Below are 19708 nucleotides of genomic sequence, written 5' to 3' on the forward strand. Positions count from 1 at the left end.
TGGTCTCTTTAGAAATATTATTTTTTAAAAAAAGAAAGTTACGTATTTTAATAAAACTATACGCATAATTCATACGTATAATTTTATGCATAATTAATTATATATCTTCATATTATTAAGTTTTACTTTATTTTTAATTTTAAAGTATCCAATTATATAATAATATATACATCATTAGTTGTATACAAATTTATACACGTTTATACATATAACATTACTCTAAGATTTTATATATTTCAGTTATTAATTATGAGGAATCTGCAACGCTGAAATGCTGATTATCCCTTCACGGTTCCAGTTGGGAGGAAATGCTATCAGTTATTTAACCAAAGGATTTGCTAGCAATTCCATGGATAATCAATTCAAGGGAATGAAACAACGTGAAGTTATGGTTCTCCAATAAACAAATACAAAGTTTGGTTTCACATGATAAACAGGCGGTTGATGCCAAAAATTGTGTTGTTTTGTTTACAAACCTTTTTACAGAACAAAATGGCAGCAGGCTTTCTTTACTCTCCGAGTCACCTGCCCTTTGCAATCCATGGGACAACTTTCAAGTTCCTTCTAAATCAAGATTGGACTGAAGCAATATTGACCCTTGATACACTGTTGATGTTTCATGCTGCAATCCTCGTGCTGTCTGCTGTTTCGGATGTGCTGGGAAACTCAAATGTCACTTTTTGAATTCATGAGAATGTCCCCTTCCAACATCCGAAGCACCTTTACGAAAGGATTAATAGAAATAAGCTATATTATGAACCACTTAAATTCTTCACTTTTCGGAACCTTACAAAAGATCAATTTAAAACCAGCAACATTAGAGAATTGCCACAGACTGCCAAAGATGTTTCAATTATACTGATAGAGTTGCAACATTGAGTTTTTATAGCCCATGCAAGCTTTATAAATTCAAAATACATTCCTGCAGTTCTTTGGGGTGTCAAATATTTCTACAAGAACATAGACAACTTTGTGGGAAATAGTGTTTTATTTGAAAATGCATAAATTAGAATATCAGAGAACAAACTGTTTTTTACTAAAGAGTCTCTCTCCTTAAGCACACTATTAAATTTTGGATATGAAGAGCCTTTGAAAGTAGCCTTTTTAAGATAACTTTTAAAAAATATATATATATATATATATATTTCCTCAAGATTACTGGAAGTTATGGCTACACCGATTATCTAGCAAATAATTAAGACTGATAATACTTCTGTTCCAGGCTAAGCATTGTGAACTAAATTTTTTGGCACATATAATTTTCAAAATGCTGTATTAAGGCCATTTTGCAAGGAAAATTCTGGCTTGATTATTGAAGGATGATCTTGAACTTAATTTATGCAAAGAAAATATCAATTAACGTTAATATACTTACTTGTGACATACGAGGCCTTTTATGAGGGTCTCGACGGATGCAGAAGGAGGCACATTGCAGCATGCCAAAAACCTCTTGCTCTGAGTAGCATTTGCCTAAGCTAGGGTCAACCAGTTCATCAATGGCGTGTCTTAGAAGTAAAGGGCGAGCCTAAGCCAGCATGAAAGCACAAGAAATCAGTCTTGGTAATACATCAGATTAAGTTTAGCACATTTAAAAAAATGTAAATTCCCTTGGAGAGACTAGATAAACTGAAAGAATACTTCTTGAAAACATCTAATCTATCCTTCGAAGATCATGTTCTACTTTCACCAACAGATATAAGTGAAAAAAGGAAACAAAGCGGTCCAACACATACCCATTCGGTGAGGCACTGCTGACCTTTTGGCCTGGATAAATCCATAGCTTTCCTTCCTGTAATAAGCTCCACTAATACCACTCCAAAGGAGTAGACATCAGCTTTTTCTGTGATTTGACCACTTTGTGCATATTCTGGAGCTAAATACCTACAAAAAGAGAATATGTGAATTTGATTATCACTCTATGCAGGTAAAATTGTTAAGAGAAAAACCTTCACATTGTATTACCCAAATGTTCCTATTACTCTTGTTTCCACTCCCAAGTCTCCATCTGGTTGCCACCTTGCTAATCCAAAATCCCCAACCTAATGTCCAATAGTTGAATGTCAGTTCCAACCTCTCATTGACACAGACAAGCAATAAAAAGGCCATTTTTATGGAAATATTGATTCATAATGAAACTTGATCGCATGATTTATCAACTATCAGGGACAGTATAAGTTTGGTGATGAACATATTTGATTTTTCCTCATGGGCAGATATTGAGAGCATGACATACTAATGGTTCAAAATCATGAGTGACAAGAATATTGTTAGGGCGCATATCACGGTGGACAATACAACCCACTCTGCATTCTTCATGAAGGTATCTCAACCCTCGAGCTGCTCTTACAGCAATTTTTTGCCTTGCAGACCATTCCAATGGTTCTCGATCACGTCCTGCAGTGTTCCACTTGTGCGATTAATTTGCTTGGCCACAAAAAGCATATTCAAGGCACACTCAACCAATCACAGTACACTCCAAATTTCGTAACCAATTCATTAAAAAACTACCTCAGAAAGAAACTATTTACATAAAAAGAAATTCGAGTAAATTATTTACAGACTTCAAACAAATTTACAAAAAAAATTCAAAGGTAGAAAAGAGTGAGTTTATAATTAACATTTAAAATCCCTAATAACAGGGACAAGACTTGGTCAACAACAGACCCTGCACCCCCATCTACCCAAACTAAAAGTTCAGTGGAAGGAAAAGACCCTTTAGAAACATTTAAACAAAAGCTCTTAAGTTGGTTAAATTATCATGAAATGTTAGTCCTGAAAGCTGGAGAAGAGTAGTTATAACATAAACCTTCCATATCCCTCTACACTACTCTTTTCCTTCCTGTCAAACACTGTACAAATCATAACACAAATTAGTATAGAGGAAACTTACCATAAAGATGAGAATCCAAAGACCCATTGCAAATGTATTCATAAACTAGCAATCTCTTCCCATCCTCCACACAGAATCCAATCAGCATCACAACATTGCGATGTTGTGCGCAACTTAAAACCTCAACTTCTGAACAAAATTCTTTATCACCTTGAGAACTTGCCAATTTATGTTGCTTGACAGCAACAACCTGGCCATCAGGTAAGACACCCCGGTGCACAGAACCAAATCCACCTTCAGCCAAGAAATTTCTTTGTGAAAATTTATCAGTAGCCAGCTCCAATTCAGCATACGTGAACCACCTTGGAGGATTGCCAAATACAGGTGCCTTGTGTTGACATATTGAACATAATGGAGGAGGGCCTGGCGGTTTATTTCGGGACAATGAAACTGCCTCTCTCACACTTTTGCTCACCTTCAGATCCAGCCTATAATTCAGCACACCGATATCAGGTTCTCGATTCAGAGTAGATAACTTTTCCAACAGTAACTCATATGTGGAAGTCAGAGCTGGACCATTGGCTCTTTGTGATCTTCCCTCTGAATGTTTTATGGATTCACCACTAGAGCTGAAAGTCTCGCTCAACCATGGCTGGGAACTAGAGCTTGTAGAAGGTGGACCCGCACTTTCACCATCTGTATCACTATCAGGTCCAAAAAAATGTAGCCTTTCTTCACAGATAAATGAGCACTCTTTCTTCAGGTTCCCATAAATTCCAGAGATAGCAAATGGTAAGGTCCCTGGATCTGCACTTGGCATTGACAAGGTTCCAAAATCTGTTGCAGTTAATGATGACTCTTTCTCTGGACTACTTGCAGGAGTCACAAATGGCGCTTTAATCATGTATGAGCGTTTCAAAGGTACCTCTGAATCAAAGGGTAATGGGCAAGCCAGTTGAGATTCAATTGCTGGTGTTCCAATTAAATTCAAACGAAGAACCTTTGGTTGAGATCGTTTCATAACCACAACATTGCATTGTAGCTCGTCCATGCAACATTTCTTCTCATGTTTCAGTTGTCTGTCAAAAATTGTAAATAATAATGAATACAAGCAAAATGAAGAAATGTGTAAAACCAAACTTACGCATAGATAGTTTTTAAATTTAAAAAATGCTGGCTGAGGAATATATTGAGAAATCAATAGCCATATGACAGCAAAGTTCAAACTAAATTATAAAGTACAGTAAGTGAAGGTGTTTATGGTATGTCATGTAAGGGAATGATCAAGTTTTAATTATAATTATTACTTATCCAATATAACCCAGTTTGATTGAGCTTTCTTCGCTTCAGCAGCCACAACTCCACAGGGTGAACCAGAGACAATTTTTACCCTGACTTTTATCTGATAAGAAGGAAAGGTGGAAACAATTAATGCTGGTATGGGCAGTATATGAGAACAAAACATTAAAAATTAATTAATGCAACTTACCTTCTCTGGGTCATAAATATCATGTAGCTGATGCATCATTTGGGAGCATGAATCTACAATATCATCCTTCTGATCTGCACTAGTTCCTGAGAGGGATCTCCATTGAGAAGTGGTGCAATCACTGGTGAATCTTGAAAGCCCCCATATCTTTTTACCTGGAAATGCATTGTCCTCCCATCAGTTCTCAAATCAGATACACTTAAATCAATAGAACAAGGCAGAAATAGAAGAAAGAAAAAAAAAAAAACAGAGAGGATTTAAACTACATTGCCGGAGCACAGTATGTACATATGTCATTATTGATCATCTGATTAGCTGGTGATTTGTTTCTGATCCGTGCATGTGAAGCAGCCATGCACAATAAGGAGGTATGGTGAAGAAACACCCAGCTGGAAAATGAGCGTTCACTAGAAGTATCTATGTACTTTCTTTAGATCCTAAAAAGAAATTTAACTCAAAATGAAGAGAAGAACAAGTAACAGCCCAGTGACTTTATGTGGATGCTTCATTTTCATAACAATTCAGTTGATCCTTCTGTCCAAAGATCTGGAAGGATAATTTTGCTCTAATATTTTTTTTTTTTGTTTTTCAAAAAAAGTTTTACTAGATGCCATGAAGCTCTCAATTATAAATACTTTTATTCATGGGATTCTCATTTCTCAGGCAGGTGAAATACAAATTTTGTTAGCAAGCACCCTTAATGTTGAACCAAAAATAAGTAACACATTTTCACAAAAGCTTCCATAAGAATGAAAGAAGTGAAGATTCGCAAAATCAAGAACAATTTAGCAAAATCACAGCCAAAGAACAAGACAAAAGATATTTCAACAATTTGCGATCAATATTAAAAAAAAGAGGAATTTTTCATCTTATAAAAATAACACGAAAGATTGAGAAGATTACCTGAAGGAAGAGCAGGGGTAACCACAAGAAACTTAATGCAATCACCAGGTTGAACAACATGAGTCAAAGCCCACATCAAAGCAGATCTTGGGATCTCCTTTGATGCTTTTACAGCAACCACCACTACCTTCCCCACCGACTCTCCTAAACCCTTCTGCTTCATTTCCGAACATCCACAAGAAAAGGGGAAAAAAAAACTCACCTTTTAAACACCATTCATAGACAAAACCAAAAACCATCAACTTTCTTCTCGAACACCAAAAACAGTGCCCATTTTATCGATGAACACATGATCGCTGAAAACCAAGAGACTTTTACAGATGCCCAAGTGAAAAACTAGAGAGCTTCAATGAAAAGATATAAAAAGAGTGCGTGCATTTCAAGGCACTTTTAACAAATAGGGTACAGTTCTTTCTGTTAAAAGAGACTTGGCGAAAGTACAAAAACAAACCCAAGTACATCCAAATACAATCTCTGAAAAAACTTGGGAGGCATGAAAACTTGGCTTCTGCGCTGCAAAAACCAAGTATCTTTCAAAAGCAATACAGGCATGCTTTCCTCTTCTTCATGTAACAAGCGTGAAGTCAAATAAAATTAGAAACAGAAATACAGTTTTCTGGTTACGTAAAGCTTTGTTTTGGCTTAATTTGGAGTAGTTGTTGTTGTTATATGATTATCCTCCGGCTTATGCTTACCAATTACATACAAAGAACCTTAGAAGTACAAGAGAGACAAAGAAAAAGACAAAAAAGGAAACGGCGATTTAACAAAATGACACCTGCTTAAACCAACTAAGTCTAAACAATTACAGACGAGATGACTGATTGGAGGTTGCGGTGAAGTTAGCTCGAAGGTGGACACATGAAATTTGCTCAATCAAACAAGGAAACGGGTGGAGCAGTTGAAGAATATTGAAGCTAAAATCTAAAAAGTTTGTTATTAGTCCACTTGCTTTCACTGTTTTTCACATGTTAGGCATTGACAAACGACCATCCATTACAATTGCATATGTCATTTCATACTTTCGGCCGCATTGCAATACAAGATATATAAATTTCAATGGGCTAATCTTGAAATGTCGTGGACAGGCTTTAATTCCTTGTTTTCCTATTTACTTCACCCATGGGATGCCGAAAACATGAATGACTGAACAAGGAGACAGACCCACATCAAGGGGTGTGGATCCGACCGGACTGATGCACATTTAATGCCTGAAAATTGACTTAACATTGGTTTCTAGCAGCGTGCTTTATGATTGTCGGGCTAATTCAACAAGTTTTGTTTTATTCTTCTTTAATAATGGCAATGGCCCAGCATGCCATATTGAGAGGCCAAATCAACCATATCAAGACATACACATTCGGACAACTGAAGGACATTGATAATAGCAATACAAAACTGATCACCAAAACTGTATCCAAATTTTAATCCCATAGTCTTCAAAGTTTTGAGTATGAAAGCAGTGAAATTCTAAATATAAGTCTAAAGGTTATCCCTTCTACTGATATTTCAAAATTAAATTATTAATTAATTATATAATAAAAGTGAATGTATTGTATTTTCAATGGTGTTTATAACTAATATTATGATTTTAAGTTAGTTCCAGAATGGATGCAATATGTCAATTTTTTTTTCCAAGAAAATGAAATACTGCAATGGACAGAGGGAATCTCACAAATAAAAGAGTCCAAGACTTAACAGTAATTAAAAATGTGGAAAGCCCCATGGCCAAAACCAGGAGAAAAACCTTGAAAATTCATGTTGGTGGGCCGTGGTGAGATAAGCTCAACCCAAAAAAAAAATAACAATAAAAGGACCAATCCCAAAAGCGATGTTGAAATGAGTGATTTTCTTTTCCTCAATCAACTTGGAAATTGTTCACCCTACTTTCAAACCTTTCTTCATTACATGGGCAAAAACTATTTTCAGAAAGGCCATAAGGTTAATTCCCACCAAGGTATAGCAAAAATTTTAAGTTCTATTCTCTAACTTTTAAAAATTTTAATACTTATTTATAAAAAAGTTTTTGTTAAAAATTAAAATTAAAGGTAAAACCGTTATTTATTAAAAACATTAAAGTACTATCACATTTTCTTTTTCAAATTTAAAAATCTCGTAATTCTCTCTAGCCAAAGTTTATAAAGTGATAATTTTCCCTTACGGTTTTTTTTTCTTCTCGCTAGCAACAACCCATTGTCTCCAGCCATTGGTCGTCCTCTCTTTAGCCTTATCTCTCCTCTTGGTCTCTCTCCCTTTGCTCTTTGATGATGAATTGATGAAAATCGTTTGGATTCCAAATAATTTTCATCAATTTATCGTTGAAGAGCAAAAAGAGAGAGACTGAGAGGGGAGATAAGGCCTAAAGGAGGACTGCCAATGGCTAGAGATTGTGAATTATCGTCGGAGAAAAAAGAAAAAAACTCTAGAAAAAAATTATTACTTTTCAAATCTTAGATAAGGAGAGTTATAAGATTTTTAAACTTGGAAGATAAAATAATAAAACTTTAATTTTTTAAATTTTTAGTAAATAATATTTTTATCTTTAATCCTAATTTTTTTATAAAAAATTATCTTATAAATAGGTATTTAAATTTTTAAAAATTAAAAAAATAACACTTTTAAGTTTTCACAATACCTTGGACAGTAATAAGTCTTTTTGGCATTTCAAAAATAATAAGGTGCTCATATAATTGCATATTATTGTACCAGAGAAATATCTTTTTTATGAAAAATAACATGTACTGTCCACTTTAATACCAAATCTGTTATCTTCTTCTTTTATTTCTTTTTACTTTTGTGGTCAGTGCCTGTCTGGTTGTGGGAATAAAGCTCGTCGACAGTAACTTTAACAATTGTAAGAGTAAAGTTGCTTTTGCTGTGAAAAGAAAAAACGATAAGGGATTAACAAATATTGAAAACTTACGGTGACAGGCAAAGAATTAAAATGGAATCAATGAAAAGTAGTAATTTACGTGGACATAATGAATATAAATTAGTATACTAATAATGATATATTATCGTTATTTTATTTTTAATTTAAAATTATTTAATTATATAATAATATATTATTATTTATATATAGATTTATTCTTATTATTTATTAATATAATTTTGTTCATTAATAAATGTAATTTACGGTGACGCATCTTGTATGTGAATGGAATGAAGGCTAATCTCATTAGCATAGGTAAAAAATTTTTGATAAAATTATCCTGTTCAATTTTCAAAATTCCACGTAAAGTTGATGAGAGCAATTTTATTCCAAAAAGAAAGAGGGCAAGAGAGGGGGTGGGAGCAATGTTTTTAAAACCAGATTGGATTTTGATATAGTGGAAAGGCAATTTGGTCCCATTAATAATCAGATCATTTGATTGGTGATCAGATTGATTAACTATTTTAAAATAATATTAATTTTTTTTTTATATAATTTGATTTATTTAATATTAAAATAAGTTTAATTTAATGGTATATATATTCAAATATAATAAATAAAATCTTGGTTCAAGTTTGCATAATAAATTTTTGAAAAAAAATCAATTTTTTATATCAACTGAATCAAATCCGGTTTTATATATAATCTACTCAGTTTAAGTAACAATTGATAGTTTAACTGGTTGAATTAGTTGATCTGACCCGATTTTTAAACCCACTGGTGAGAGAACATGATAATTCTACAAACTCTATATATCAAATAAGTATGATCCACTGCTCTATACATATAGAAGAATTTTTTTTCCAGTCATGATATAATACAACTTCTCAAAAGAATAATCATTATGTACACAGTACATCAATGTGTATCTCATCCTTATTATATATCTCACTTTTACATGGAGAACTTGTAACAGATCTAGTCAATAAAGTTTGACTGCCGAATACCCCTAAAATTTGTGCACTAATACAAGGGGTTGTTATTTAAGTAGTCATGTAAATTACACAGGATTTATTCAGCTTGAAAGAATTGAATGCACAGATTCCTTGAATAGAAAAAGTTAATCTAGGTTAACAATTTTGGAGGTAATGTAAGTCTACTGATGAGGAGGAGTAAGAATGTTGCAGAAATTTATAAAGGAGATGTACCATTATGAAGAGTGAAGGGATGGCTGACTATTTCTCTTATTTGTTACCACTTCTATTACTGCTTCATCTCGCGATGGAACTCTCAGGTATGATTTCATAATGTCATAAACAGTAAACCCAATTGCCACCGAGGGTACAACCTGGCTTAAACACCAAACTATCATTAGAAAGAATTGACCAAACAAATAAGAAAAGTGACATGATTGTTCTTACCTTCAAATAATTGATACTGAGCCCTGAAAATAATTGCTTCCATCCTTGTTTTTGATAAATCATAACAAGGGTATCCATTGTTCCCCTTGACTCTGCTCTAGTAGAAGGCAATAGCCTCTCAACCTAATAAGAAAGAAATCCATTCATTACAATTTTTATTACTCAATTTTGACCTTTCATCCAAATGCAAGATGATCTGTCACCTGCAAGGAAATTACCTGCATTTGCCTCCTAACTACATCAAGAGGGTATGTGAAGGTCTGACCCAACAGACCAGCAATTGATCCACACGCAAGTTTCACCGTTATGTCTTTCTTGTGATCATTCGGGACATGGCGTTTCATCTCCTCATAGAAGTAAAACTTCAAACCAGCATATGGGAAGATTCCATAAAGTGATGGAGCTGACAATAACATTCATACATTAATTGTGGGCAAAGATGCATAGCAGTGAAGCACATAATGACAGTAATACTGAAAGCAATTTTGATATGAATACCTGCACCCCGATAAAGACCCCTAAGCCCAGCTTCCTTGTAAGTTTTCCGAAAACAATCAACTATTCCTTTATATACTTGTTCCGCACTAACTACCACTTGAAGGTTCCTTTTGGGTGAACCAACAATCTGCATCAGCAACTGCAACTTAGTCCACATTTTTTAAATGTCAAGATGAACAGCATCCTGAAATTAGTATATCAGTGAACTACATATTACATGCTACATTTTTTCTTCCAGGGAAATGACTGTTAATATTTGTAGGATGTTGCTAACAGGAGAAGTGCTAATAATTCCAGATGGCGAAAAATTTGCAAATAACCCAGCTGTCCTGCTAAAACATATCTTTACGTAATTATCACCTGATAGGCCAATTTCGTACGGACTAAATCCAGTGGATAAGTGAAAAGCACAGCAGTTCCTCCAGCAAATGATCCTGCTACAAGATCAAGTACAGGGCCTCTCCCAATGTCAGGAAAACTGAGAATAATCCATCGACGGTATTGCTCGTAAGCCATAAAATGCAGTGCAGCATAAGGAACAATTCGAGCAACACTAGCACCATTTCCTCTGTAGCAAAGTCCCACAAAAGAAATAGTTAACTGAAGACAAACATTTTAGAAACATTCACATAAAATGCATTGACTTGGAGATCCACCTGTAGAAACCCATAACCCCCTCTGTTGTTGCAATCTTTTTAAAGGATCCAAACAGCCCCATGCTATGAAATTCTGATCTTCTGGTCTGAAAAGGAGGGATGAGTAAGTTCATTGTTCAACCTTTCCAGGATTATCTTCTAAACTCAAAATCAATACAACTTCACAGTTGCATAGCAGTGGGATGGAGCACAGAACTTTGATTCTTCTAGTAAAAATTAATTCAGTAATTAATTTTTATTTCATTAGCTTAGAGATCATCTACTACTTCCTAGATTGAATGCACATTTATAAAATGATATTTAATGTCAAGCAGCCTCTGCCTAGTGAGCGGTAAAATTTTGCGACTGAAAAGCATAAAAGTGAATGTTTGAGACTTGAGAGTGTCCACTTATTGCAAAAGTGAGAACATTAGGAGTCTAAATCAAGAAAAACCCTCCCAATACCCTCAGTGACAAGACATCAATAGCCAACGTCTCCCATCAAATTATAAAACCCAGAAACATAATCATGTTCCCATAGATAAAACTAAAAACAAAATAGAAGCACATATCCAACATCATGGACAGAAATGTTGTCATATGCTTAATCAGCATCCTTAATGTGTACTAGGATTGCCTCCAAAAATGTCCAACATGACTACTTGATGCCATTTAACCAAGTGTATGGCCATAATGATGGAAGCTAACTGAAAGAGTAAAAAAGAAATAAGAAAAAAGGAATGATGATAAACATCAACGGGTGCAGCAATGGTTGGGACTTTGTGGGTTTAGTGAGTTTTGCTTATATGATTAATGTCAGAAAATCAGTGGTAGATGTGATGGGCTCATGTTCTTAGCTCTGTTGCAACTGTTTTCAACTCTCAAAATCACAGCAAAATTAATTAAGACATCATAATTCTTGGGAGATCAATAAAAACTAGTAACTGAATCTGGTAGTCCATATAAATTACTCAGCAACCAATAATTATCATACATCACAAGGGGCAAAATATGATAATGAATGCAATTCATGCTTCAAATTCAGGTCTAACTGAGTACTTCCAATCTCTAACAATAGGAATAAATAGTATTGCTTGAGAAGATTTTTAATTAAAACACTTCAAGTAATGAAGAAATCTATATCGTTTCCAAAGTAAAAAAAAAAAAAAAGTCAATTCAAAAACAGTTTTCTCATATCCAAACCATTCCCACAACAAATGTAAAAAAAAAAAAAGAATCCCACAAAACTAATAATAAAAATTCATACAAATGCCTTTCTAACGGAACAAGGGAAAAGGCACCTGAAACAAAATCTTGACACGCTCAAGAGGGGCGACAGCGGACTTGGCGAGGCCGCCAGCAATGCCACCGGCAACGAGCTCCTTGACAAAGACAGGCATGGCGTCTATCATGCCATCTAAAAACATGCCAGTCTCTCTTTCTTCTCCCCTCTTAGACATGTTTACAGAGAGGGAAAAGAGAGACAGGAGATTTATATAAATATTCAGAAGAAGAGTTGGGTATATGTTCAGAATAGAAGAAGAAGAAGAAGGAAGAATTGAAACGTTTCTTTTGATTTGACAGGTTTTTATATGTTTTTGGAGAGCTGAGGAGAAGTCAGAGATGGCATATGTATTCTGTATATTCTTTTTTAATATGTAAGAAAGACGAACGGCAGGTATTGGTAGCTGAGTTATTTTTTTTCAGTATATCCACTGATACTTTACTTATATATGTGTTTATTCTTGATCATGAATCAAGGCCGTTCAAATTTTAAGTAGTCACCTTTAGGTTCGTCCATCAATATTCCTCTCTTAAAGCTAATAGTTTATATAAAAATATTTTCTTACTATTAATTTTATAAAAAATAAAAATATACGTTTAAATATTATTTTATTTTTAATTTTTAATTAAATAATAATAATATATCATTATTTATATATAAATTATATACAAAAATTATATGCATAATATTATCCTTTTATAAAATTTATGTAACGTTTGTATATGTACCAAACAAAGCACTAAATTATTGAAAAAATTATATGTCTTAGGTGCGTAAATAAGCAAATATTTAGTGTATATTATCAATAATAAAATTATACATATCCACATAAATACATCAAATATCATAATATAATTAATAATTTTAAATTAATGATAAAATAATACTCAATCATATAATAATATATAAATGTATAATTATTTATGTATTTAAAATAAATACATATAGTATTACTCTATTATCAAATAATTAAATAATTTCGAATTAAGAATAAAATAACGCTTATTTATATAGTGATATATTACTCTTAAATTATTCAAGAGTGAATACTGGGCCATCAAACATCAGAGCAATAATTATGGGAATACTGAGCGTCCCAATTACGATCTAAATAGAAGGGAGCCATGTGATGTGCCTGAAATTTGATTTCTTTGGAGCCATAGATGAGTTTCCGATGTTATCATATCAAATTATATGAATAAGTTTGCACAAGTAATAATATTACACATGGAGATAAAACAAGGAACTATTAAATTTAACGTTAAGCAAATATGTTAACACAATTCATAAAACATGCTACTAAAACAGTATTCAAGGATTAGCTATTCTTGTAGGAACTTTGGAAATTAATAGTGCAGTTAGCCACTGAGAACATTCATCTTTTTGATGAAATGCTTCATGGCCAAACCCACAATTTCTGCGAATTGCATTCAGATTTGTTTCGATGACTGAAATCAATACTTAAAAATTTTTTGCTTTGATGGGGGTTGTGTTGATAAGATGAAGTAGAATCTTCTCAAGCCCCTTTGCAGTGCTCCATTCATGCACTTCTGCTTTGACCTTCGGGTTACTGCAAATGAGGTCCCAGAGAGGATAGTTCTTCCTGGGCATCACAAAGTCACCACCTCCAAGCTTCAAAGTTGGGCAAAAATCGCCTCTCCCATCTCCAAGGTAGATAACTCTTTGCTTCTTGCTTTTGGGAGCAGAAGCATGAATGCTTTCAAGGACCAAACCCTGTGATGGAAAGCAGAACTAGAAACTAAGGGTCCAATACCACAAATGAAAGATTAACACATAGATGGATTCCACAAACATAGATTATCACAAAGATTAAAATAAAATCTAGCACTACTCTTTTATCTAAACAATCAACTGCGACAACACTTAAGTTACAACATATATCAATAGCTCTGAAAGGCAGGGAAAATGAGAAGAAACAAAAATTCATTTAAAATTGTCACTAATCTAACTTGATACAGGGGTCAATGAACACATCTGAAGCAAATCAAGCCCATCTCTTCATGCAGCCGGAGTAAAAGTAAGTTAACAAAAATACCACATTAACCTAATAAAATGCAAAGACATGCAAATAGTATAGTTGGAGGAAAATAAGAGTAAACTACCTTGCATAAATTTGAAGGGCATAGATTGCAGGCGTGAGGAGAAGAGGTAGAAGCATGGTAAGGCAAAATCCTAAGCACTCCTTCATCTACCAGAGTTGGGTTGGTGAAAATCTCAGAAAAGCAGCCCAACAAGCCATGCTGTTCCAGGATTGTCTCAATGAAAAATTGATTAGCGTCACTCACTATCTTCATGTCACACCTAAAACACAGCCACAGCCACAGAGCCATCATAACCTTGTAAAAAAATAAACAATAAAACTACACAAACCTATTTTAAGTACACAAATAAATACATATTTAATATGTATCATCCAGTGATGCGGTGAAATAGCAACAATGACATATCATATGTACTAGAAAATCAGTGCCCATAACATAGCTAAAAGATAAAAACTCTAGAAGAAGAATATGAATATTACCCAAGCGAATGAGCTGCTTTGATGGCGGCGATTATATGGGAATCCAGTGGAGTCTTTCTCAAGCAGTTGGCAATGTCATCGACTGTTTTCCCTCGCAAATAGAGCTCCTTCATCATCCTGTCCTACAATTAAAATTAACAAATCATTCAGCAATTACATATAGGAATATGAAAATCAAATAGAAACAGAATGAAATCAAACCATTAGAGTATTCCACGGCAAGGAAGGGCGGAGCTGATTGAATACTTCGGTGAGCTCCATCTGCGTCACCACCCAACGGTCGCTATCGTCATCGATTAAGGTCCTGTCGAAGTCAAAAATTACAACTATGCCCTGGAACGCCATTTGCTTTGGAAAAACTGGAGATGAGTAACAGGAGAGGCGACCGGTAATACCACTTCCCGGCGCCACCGAATCAAATTGCAAAGAAATCGCTTGCTTTGATGAAAATGATGGTTCAGTTGTTGGGTAGAAAACAAGAGAATTGGAGCTTGCATGATTATATGTCGAACTGTCCCAACTAATCATAGCCGTTAAAACCGACTGTCTGATCATCCAACTAGATCTCTTCTAATTTCGTCGTCGTTTCAGACTCTAACAAAACGTAACTCCTGGTTTAATGGACATGAAGTTGTTCATTGAATTCAAAATTTCTTTTAATATGATTGATTAAGTCTCAATGTGATAATCCAGTTTAAATGAAATTTTTTATTTAAAAAAAAAAAAAAAGATTATTATTCGTATTTATCCAGCCCAATCCTTCTTTTTAATTTCTTTTATATCCCATTATTTTTTTATTTCTGAAATAATATATTTTTATCCATTAAATTTAAACAAATTAATTTCTTATGTGATTATAATTTTTAATAAATTATGTTAACTTTTTTATAAAATTATTAAAAAGATAAAATAATTTATCAAATTAAATAACACCTTCTTACAAAAATTTTATTTAATAATTTTATAACTTAATTTATATTAATTTTAATTAAAAATAATAAAATTTTATTAATACAAAATATAAATAGAAGTGTTAATGAAATATAATTAATAATTATATATTAGAAAGTAAATTTAATTTTTTAAAATATTAGAAATATTAATAAAAATCTCAAAAGGTTTTTGAAACTTGAAAAAAACTTGGCTATATATGAAAATTTTAAAATTTTAATATACCCATAATAATTTTTTATTAATAGTTACATCGCAATAAAATATTAAAATTATATTTTATTTTTAAAATATATATAGTCAATATAAAAATATCTTAAATAACACAAAAAAGCATATTTACTGTTAATAAATTTTTAAATAAAATAATATAAATATTTTTTATTTGTTAAAATTAATAATTAATTTGACCGATCAAAAAAATTCTCTAGATAAAAATCCATCATTTTACCCGTAGGGAAAAGTCATTTGACCTTTCTTTAGTGCAGCTAATATGATTGACATGGCCAGCATTGATTAGTCGTTGCTGTCAATTTGCTATTAATCAAAGTTTGAAAGAGAGACATCAACCAACTGGGGAGCTGGAACTCCATCATTGATTTCTCGTCATCATAAAAGATCTGCTTTTTTTTTTTTTTTTTTTATAAATAATGTACAATCAGCACAATGACTCCTTTATGACTGACTACAATGAATGAATACATTATAAAGTCATCTGCATAACATATTTATACTATTCCTCCCTGTACCTATAACTCCTCCCACCGGCTCCTAACCTAGTCAATGAATCAACAAAAGAACCAAAAGAAAGGGAAAAAAGAATGACAAACAGCTTTTGGACAACAATGTCAATGTGTATCTACAGCTCCCCTTGTTCTACAACGAGACTGAAACTCGAGTCTTGATTGGTTTTAACTTCAAACCCATGCTTTCCGGAGAGAGAAGCTCAGGGGAGATGCAAGGACTGAGTGGACTCCTTGGACTGTCGGTAAAATGACAAGGTCTATACATTCCGTAACCCATCAAGAAATATTCAATTGGTATCAACATTGCATGTGGTTGCTCTTCAGTCACCATTGATCCACAAGCCTGGACCTGCAAACATTACCAACTATTGTTCATTTTGAACATCCTTAAATCTCTATCAGATCTTTCATAAACTACATGAACACCCCCCATTAGCTACATACCTCAACTAATGCACTGTATCTTTCATCCAATTTTGAGATCATGTGGAGAGCCTCGGAATAAAAAGGGGAGTCATCCCCAACAAAAATGAGGGTTCGGCATTTTAGTTTCTTCAAGCCATCGGTGATGTCTGGTCTCCTGCAGGTTGGTTATACAAAATTGAACAATTAAGAAACCTTAACTTAAATCACTGTTAGAGAACTAAAACAGTACAAGAGATGTCAAAAAAATGCAATCTGAATAGCATGTACCTATTAATGGCTTGAAGATACCGCAAAACATTTGTGCTCTGCCTCTCATCCAACAACTGAAGAAACAAAATAGTAAAAAGAAATTAATTAAAAATGTCAACCTTTAAATTGCCACTGTCGAAGGAACAAAGGAAAACACACATACATAATATAATATAATATAAAAGATTCAGGCACCTACTCTTCTGCATGCTTGAACAATATCTGACTCTGGAACTTCAGCTGTACCGCGGACTTCCTGTGACAATTTACAACAATGCAAAAATCTCACCGTCATTCAGCTTCACAAAAAAAATATATGAGAAAAGAAAATTGAAAAAAAAAAGCCAGGATAAGGTGCTACAATACCTTGCTGAAGTACCGCTGAAGCAAAAACTCATTAACCAATCCACACATGCCATAGAAGTATAGTAAATTTGCCATCACCTGCAGATTATAAGGGATCTTAGTAACATGGTAAAAATAAATGAGCATATGTCCGTGAGAATAACCAAAGGGTCCAAAGAATGAACCTTATTGTAAAACCATTCTGTCCAAGAGGGTGCCTTGCATAGAGGAGATACAAGTATCAAACCAAGAACACGTAACCTATATTTCATCTGCAATTCAATGCTTTCATCAATATAATAACACAGAAACCATTCAGAACAGATTCATTGTATTGTTGATCAAAGAAACTTACGGCAAATAAAGTAAGGATGTAAGCACCTGCAGTCACACCCATGCACATTACTGAGCCCAGTCTGAAAATGAAAAATGAGAAATTCAATACATCAGAAACTAAGACAAAATCTTATATGTGAAAATGTTAGTAAGAAGCATTCAATCCTAAAAGAGTCTTGTGCCCTATTTTGTAACCACTTGCACCAATGACACAAGTAGCACAAGAGTAATCTGTTCTATACCCAAAATAGTTGAGAACCTCAAGGATCTGATCAGCTAAGTCATCAACGGAAGGCGCAGGAACATCTGGACAAATTGGAGCTGCTCCTAACTGCAAGAACTCTTATAAAGAGCCAGAAAGGAATTCTCTGAATAATAGAGTTGAACAATGGAATATACTACGTTGTCCAAAATAAAATCTAATAAAGAGTAAAGAAAATAACAGGAAATCACCCTCAAGTGAAATAGTTTACAGACCTCATGCCCAGGAGGACAAATATGGTATATGCAGAAGTTGTGAAGCAACATGGATGCCGCTTCAGGCCAAAAAAACAAGCCTTGAAAACAAGACATATCTGATCAAGAAGAAAAACATGCGAATTGAAAACTGCTACTAGTTAGTGGATCTGAATACAGTATTGAGAGAAACTTCTATGTATCCATTTAAATTCAATCAAATCTAGAACAAAACAATGCCACAGCATCTGACTCCATTGCACTTACGATTTAGAGCTAAATCAGGATAAGTGATTAAAGCTGGCTTGTCTTGGTCTCCATAGATTATCACAGACACAGAACCACGACCAGTGTGTACATGGTGTTCCTGAAATATTATAGAAAACATATTACGATCTGATTATAAGAGAGGAAAAAAAATAAAGAAGAAAAATTAAAAGCACATAATAAGTAAAGCTAAGTTTCAGAACCCATCAAACTATGGTCTGCCATTGTCTATTTAATCACTTAAAAATTTGTTCAGCAAGAATAGCCTTTATAAACTGAAGACAGTCCCTTATCTTGTATATATATTTTGAAGAAAGAAAACCACAATTTTATCCAGATAAAATTATTCCCCAAAAGCGCTTCCCATGTGCACTTAACTCTTTTGGGGTAAGCCTAAACTAACTCCATACAATCATATTAATATAACTTTGCAAAAAGTTTAATGAAACAAGTAATAAGTGGCTCATATATCAATGATTGCATTCTTTAAAAAGGGATGACAGTTTAAAAGGAAAGCATGGAATCTCTCGCATTATATAACCAATAAAAAAAAGGAACAAAAAATTTACATAACAGCTAGACATGATAATATAATAAACAGAAGTAAGACGCATAGTAAAGTTTCCTTCCAAGGCCTGCAACACAGGTTGAATAAAACCAAGAAATGGATTCACTTAAGATCCAGAGCCTTCTGCAGTTAACATGAAAATACAACAAGGAAAGAATATGCTCAATATCAAAACAAGAAGATAACAAAACACCACCAAATTGATCAAAACATGAGTCTAAATGAACAAAAAAAGAAGCCTAAAAGAAAGACAAAGTGGCGCCAAACAATTCATGGTAAACAACAATGCACCGAAATTCAAAAGATAAGATTACTTTTTGATACGAAGTAGCTTCAGAAGAAGAAAAAGATTTATTACAAGTAACATAAAACCATTTCTATCTTGATTAGAAAAGGCAAATTCTCAAAAACGAATGCAAGGATCTGAAAATCACAAAATCGAAAGCAGACAAAACCCCCCAAAATTAAATCCAGAAAAACCTAAAGCAGTCATAAAAAGATTAAGAAGAAGAATAAGTCGTAAACCACCTGGAATGCTCAATCACCCATCTTGAATTATTCAAGGAACGAGACTGTACACAAGTTTTTTATTTTATTTTTTAAAAAAGAGCATACCTTGCCACCAAGGCAGATCTTCTCCATGTTAAATGAAACGGATTCATTTGAGCCTTCCATGGCCGCAGTTCTTGCGTCTGAAAGGCTTCCCACAGATGGCCTAACTTTATCTTTCTCGCTTATTTTTTTCTCCTCTCTTGCCTCTTTGTTCAAGGATTTAGCGGCTTATATAAGAAGCGATTCTTTCTATTCGCTACTAGAAAAATTTTCCTCTTTCTTGGGAGTTGGGAGTAGTTCTCTAACCGCTAAAATTAACCTCCACCGACGCTTTTTG

The 19708-nt window shown here is 33.7% G+C and overlaps 4 protein-coding genes across 5 annotated transcripts; all 4 read right to left on the reverse strand.

Annotated features, from left to right (window-relative positions):
• Positions 1-371: 371 nt before the first annotated feature.
• LOC123194756 (inactive protein kinase SELMODRAFT_444075) lies at positions 372-6171 on the reverse strand. The gene is made up of 9 exons (XM_044608143.1): positions 5223-6171; positions 4320-4474; positions 4138-4232; positions 2891-3909; positions 2234-2394; positions 1963-2039; positions 1734-1881; positions 1376-1525; positions 372-720 (listed from the first exon to the last, which is right to left on the reverse strand). Exons 1-9 carry the CDS (start codon positions 5383-5385, stop codon positions 667-669), a joined length of 2022 nt encoding a protein of 673 aa, XP_044464078.1. The 5' UTR covers positions 5386-6171; the 3' UTR covers positions 372-666.
• Positions 6172-8907: 2736 nt separating this feature from the next.
• On the reverse strand, positions 8908-12297 carry LOC123193931 (mitochondrial carrier protein CoAc2). The gene is made up of 7 exons (XM_044607023.1): positions 11950-12297; positions 10670-10755; positions 10374-10581; positions 10014-10140; positions 9734-9918; positions 9516-9638; positions 8908-9442 (listed from the first exon to the last, which is right to left on the reverse strand). The coding sequence occupies exons 1-7, from the start codon at positions 12106-12108 to the stop codon at positions 9305-9307; spliced, it is 1026 nt and encodes a 341-aa protein (XP_044462958.1). The 5' UTR covers positions 12109-12297; the 3' UTR covers positions 8908-9304.
• An 870-nt stretch (positions 12298-13167) lies between these two features.
• Positions 13168-15127, reverse strand: LOC123194095 (thiamine phosphate phosphatase-like protein). Its single transcript, XM_044607244.1, has 4 exons — positions 14677-15127; positions 14476-14597; positions 14057-14255; positions 13168-13667 (listed from the first exon to the last, which is right to left on the reverse strand). The coding sequence occupies exons 1-4, from the start codon at positions 15028-15030 to the stop codon at positions 13395-13397; spliced, it is 948 nt and encodes a 315-aa protein (XP_044463179.1). The 5' UTR covers positions 15031-15127; the 3' UTR covers positions 13168-13394.
• Positions 15128-16025: 898 nt separating this feature from the next.
• Positions 16026-19674, reverse strand: LOC123193911 (protein NDL1-like). Of its 2 annotated transcripts, none has more exons than XM_044606985.1 (11): positions 19435-19674; positions 18252-18351; positions 18006-18103; positions 17771-17859; positions 17574-17608; positions 17378-17478; positions 17214-17291; positions 17047-17103; positions 16866-16921; positions 16617-16752; positions 16026-16521 (listed from the first exon to the last, which is right to left on the reverse strand). In XM_044606985.1, exons 1-11 carry the CDS (start codon positions 19492-19494, stop codon positions 16303-16305), a joined length of 1029 nt encoding a protein of 342 aa, XP_044462920.1. In that variant the 5' UTR covers positions 19495-19674; the 3' UTR covers positions 16026-16302. The 2 variants fall into 2 exon arrangements, with proteins under 2 accessions (XP_044462920.1, XP_044462919.1); XM_044606984.1 differs by having other exon boundaries at positions 17378-17464; positions 17548-17608; positions 19435-19672.
• Between the last annotated feature and the right edge of the window lie 34 nt (positions 19675-19708).

The sequence above is a fragment of the Mangifera indica genome, chromosome 13, assembly GCF_011075055.1.
Source record: "Mangifera indica cultivar Alphonso chromosome 13, CATAS_Mindica_2.1, whole genome shotgun sequence".
Lineage (NCBI taxonomy): Eukaryota > Viridiplantae > Streptophyta > Magnoliopsida > Sapindales > Anacardiaceae > Mangifera > Mangifera indica.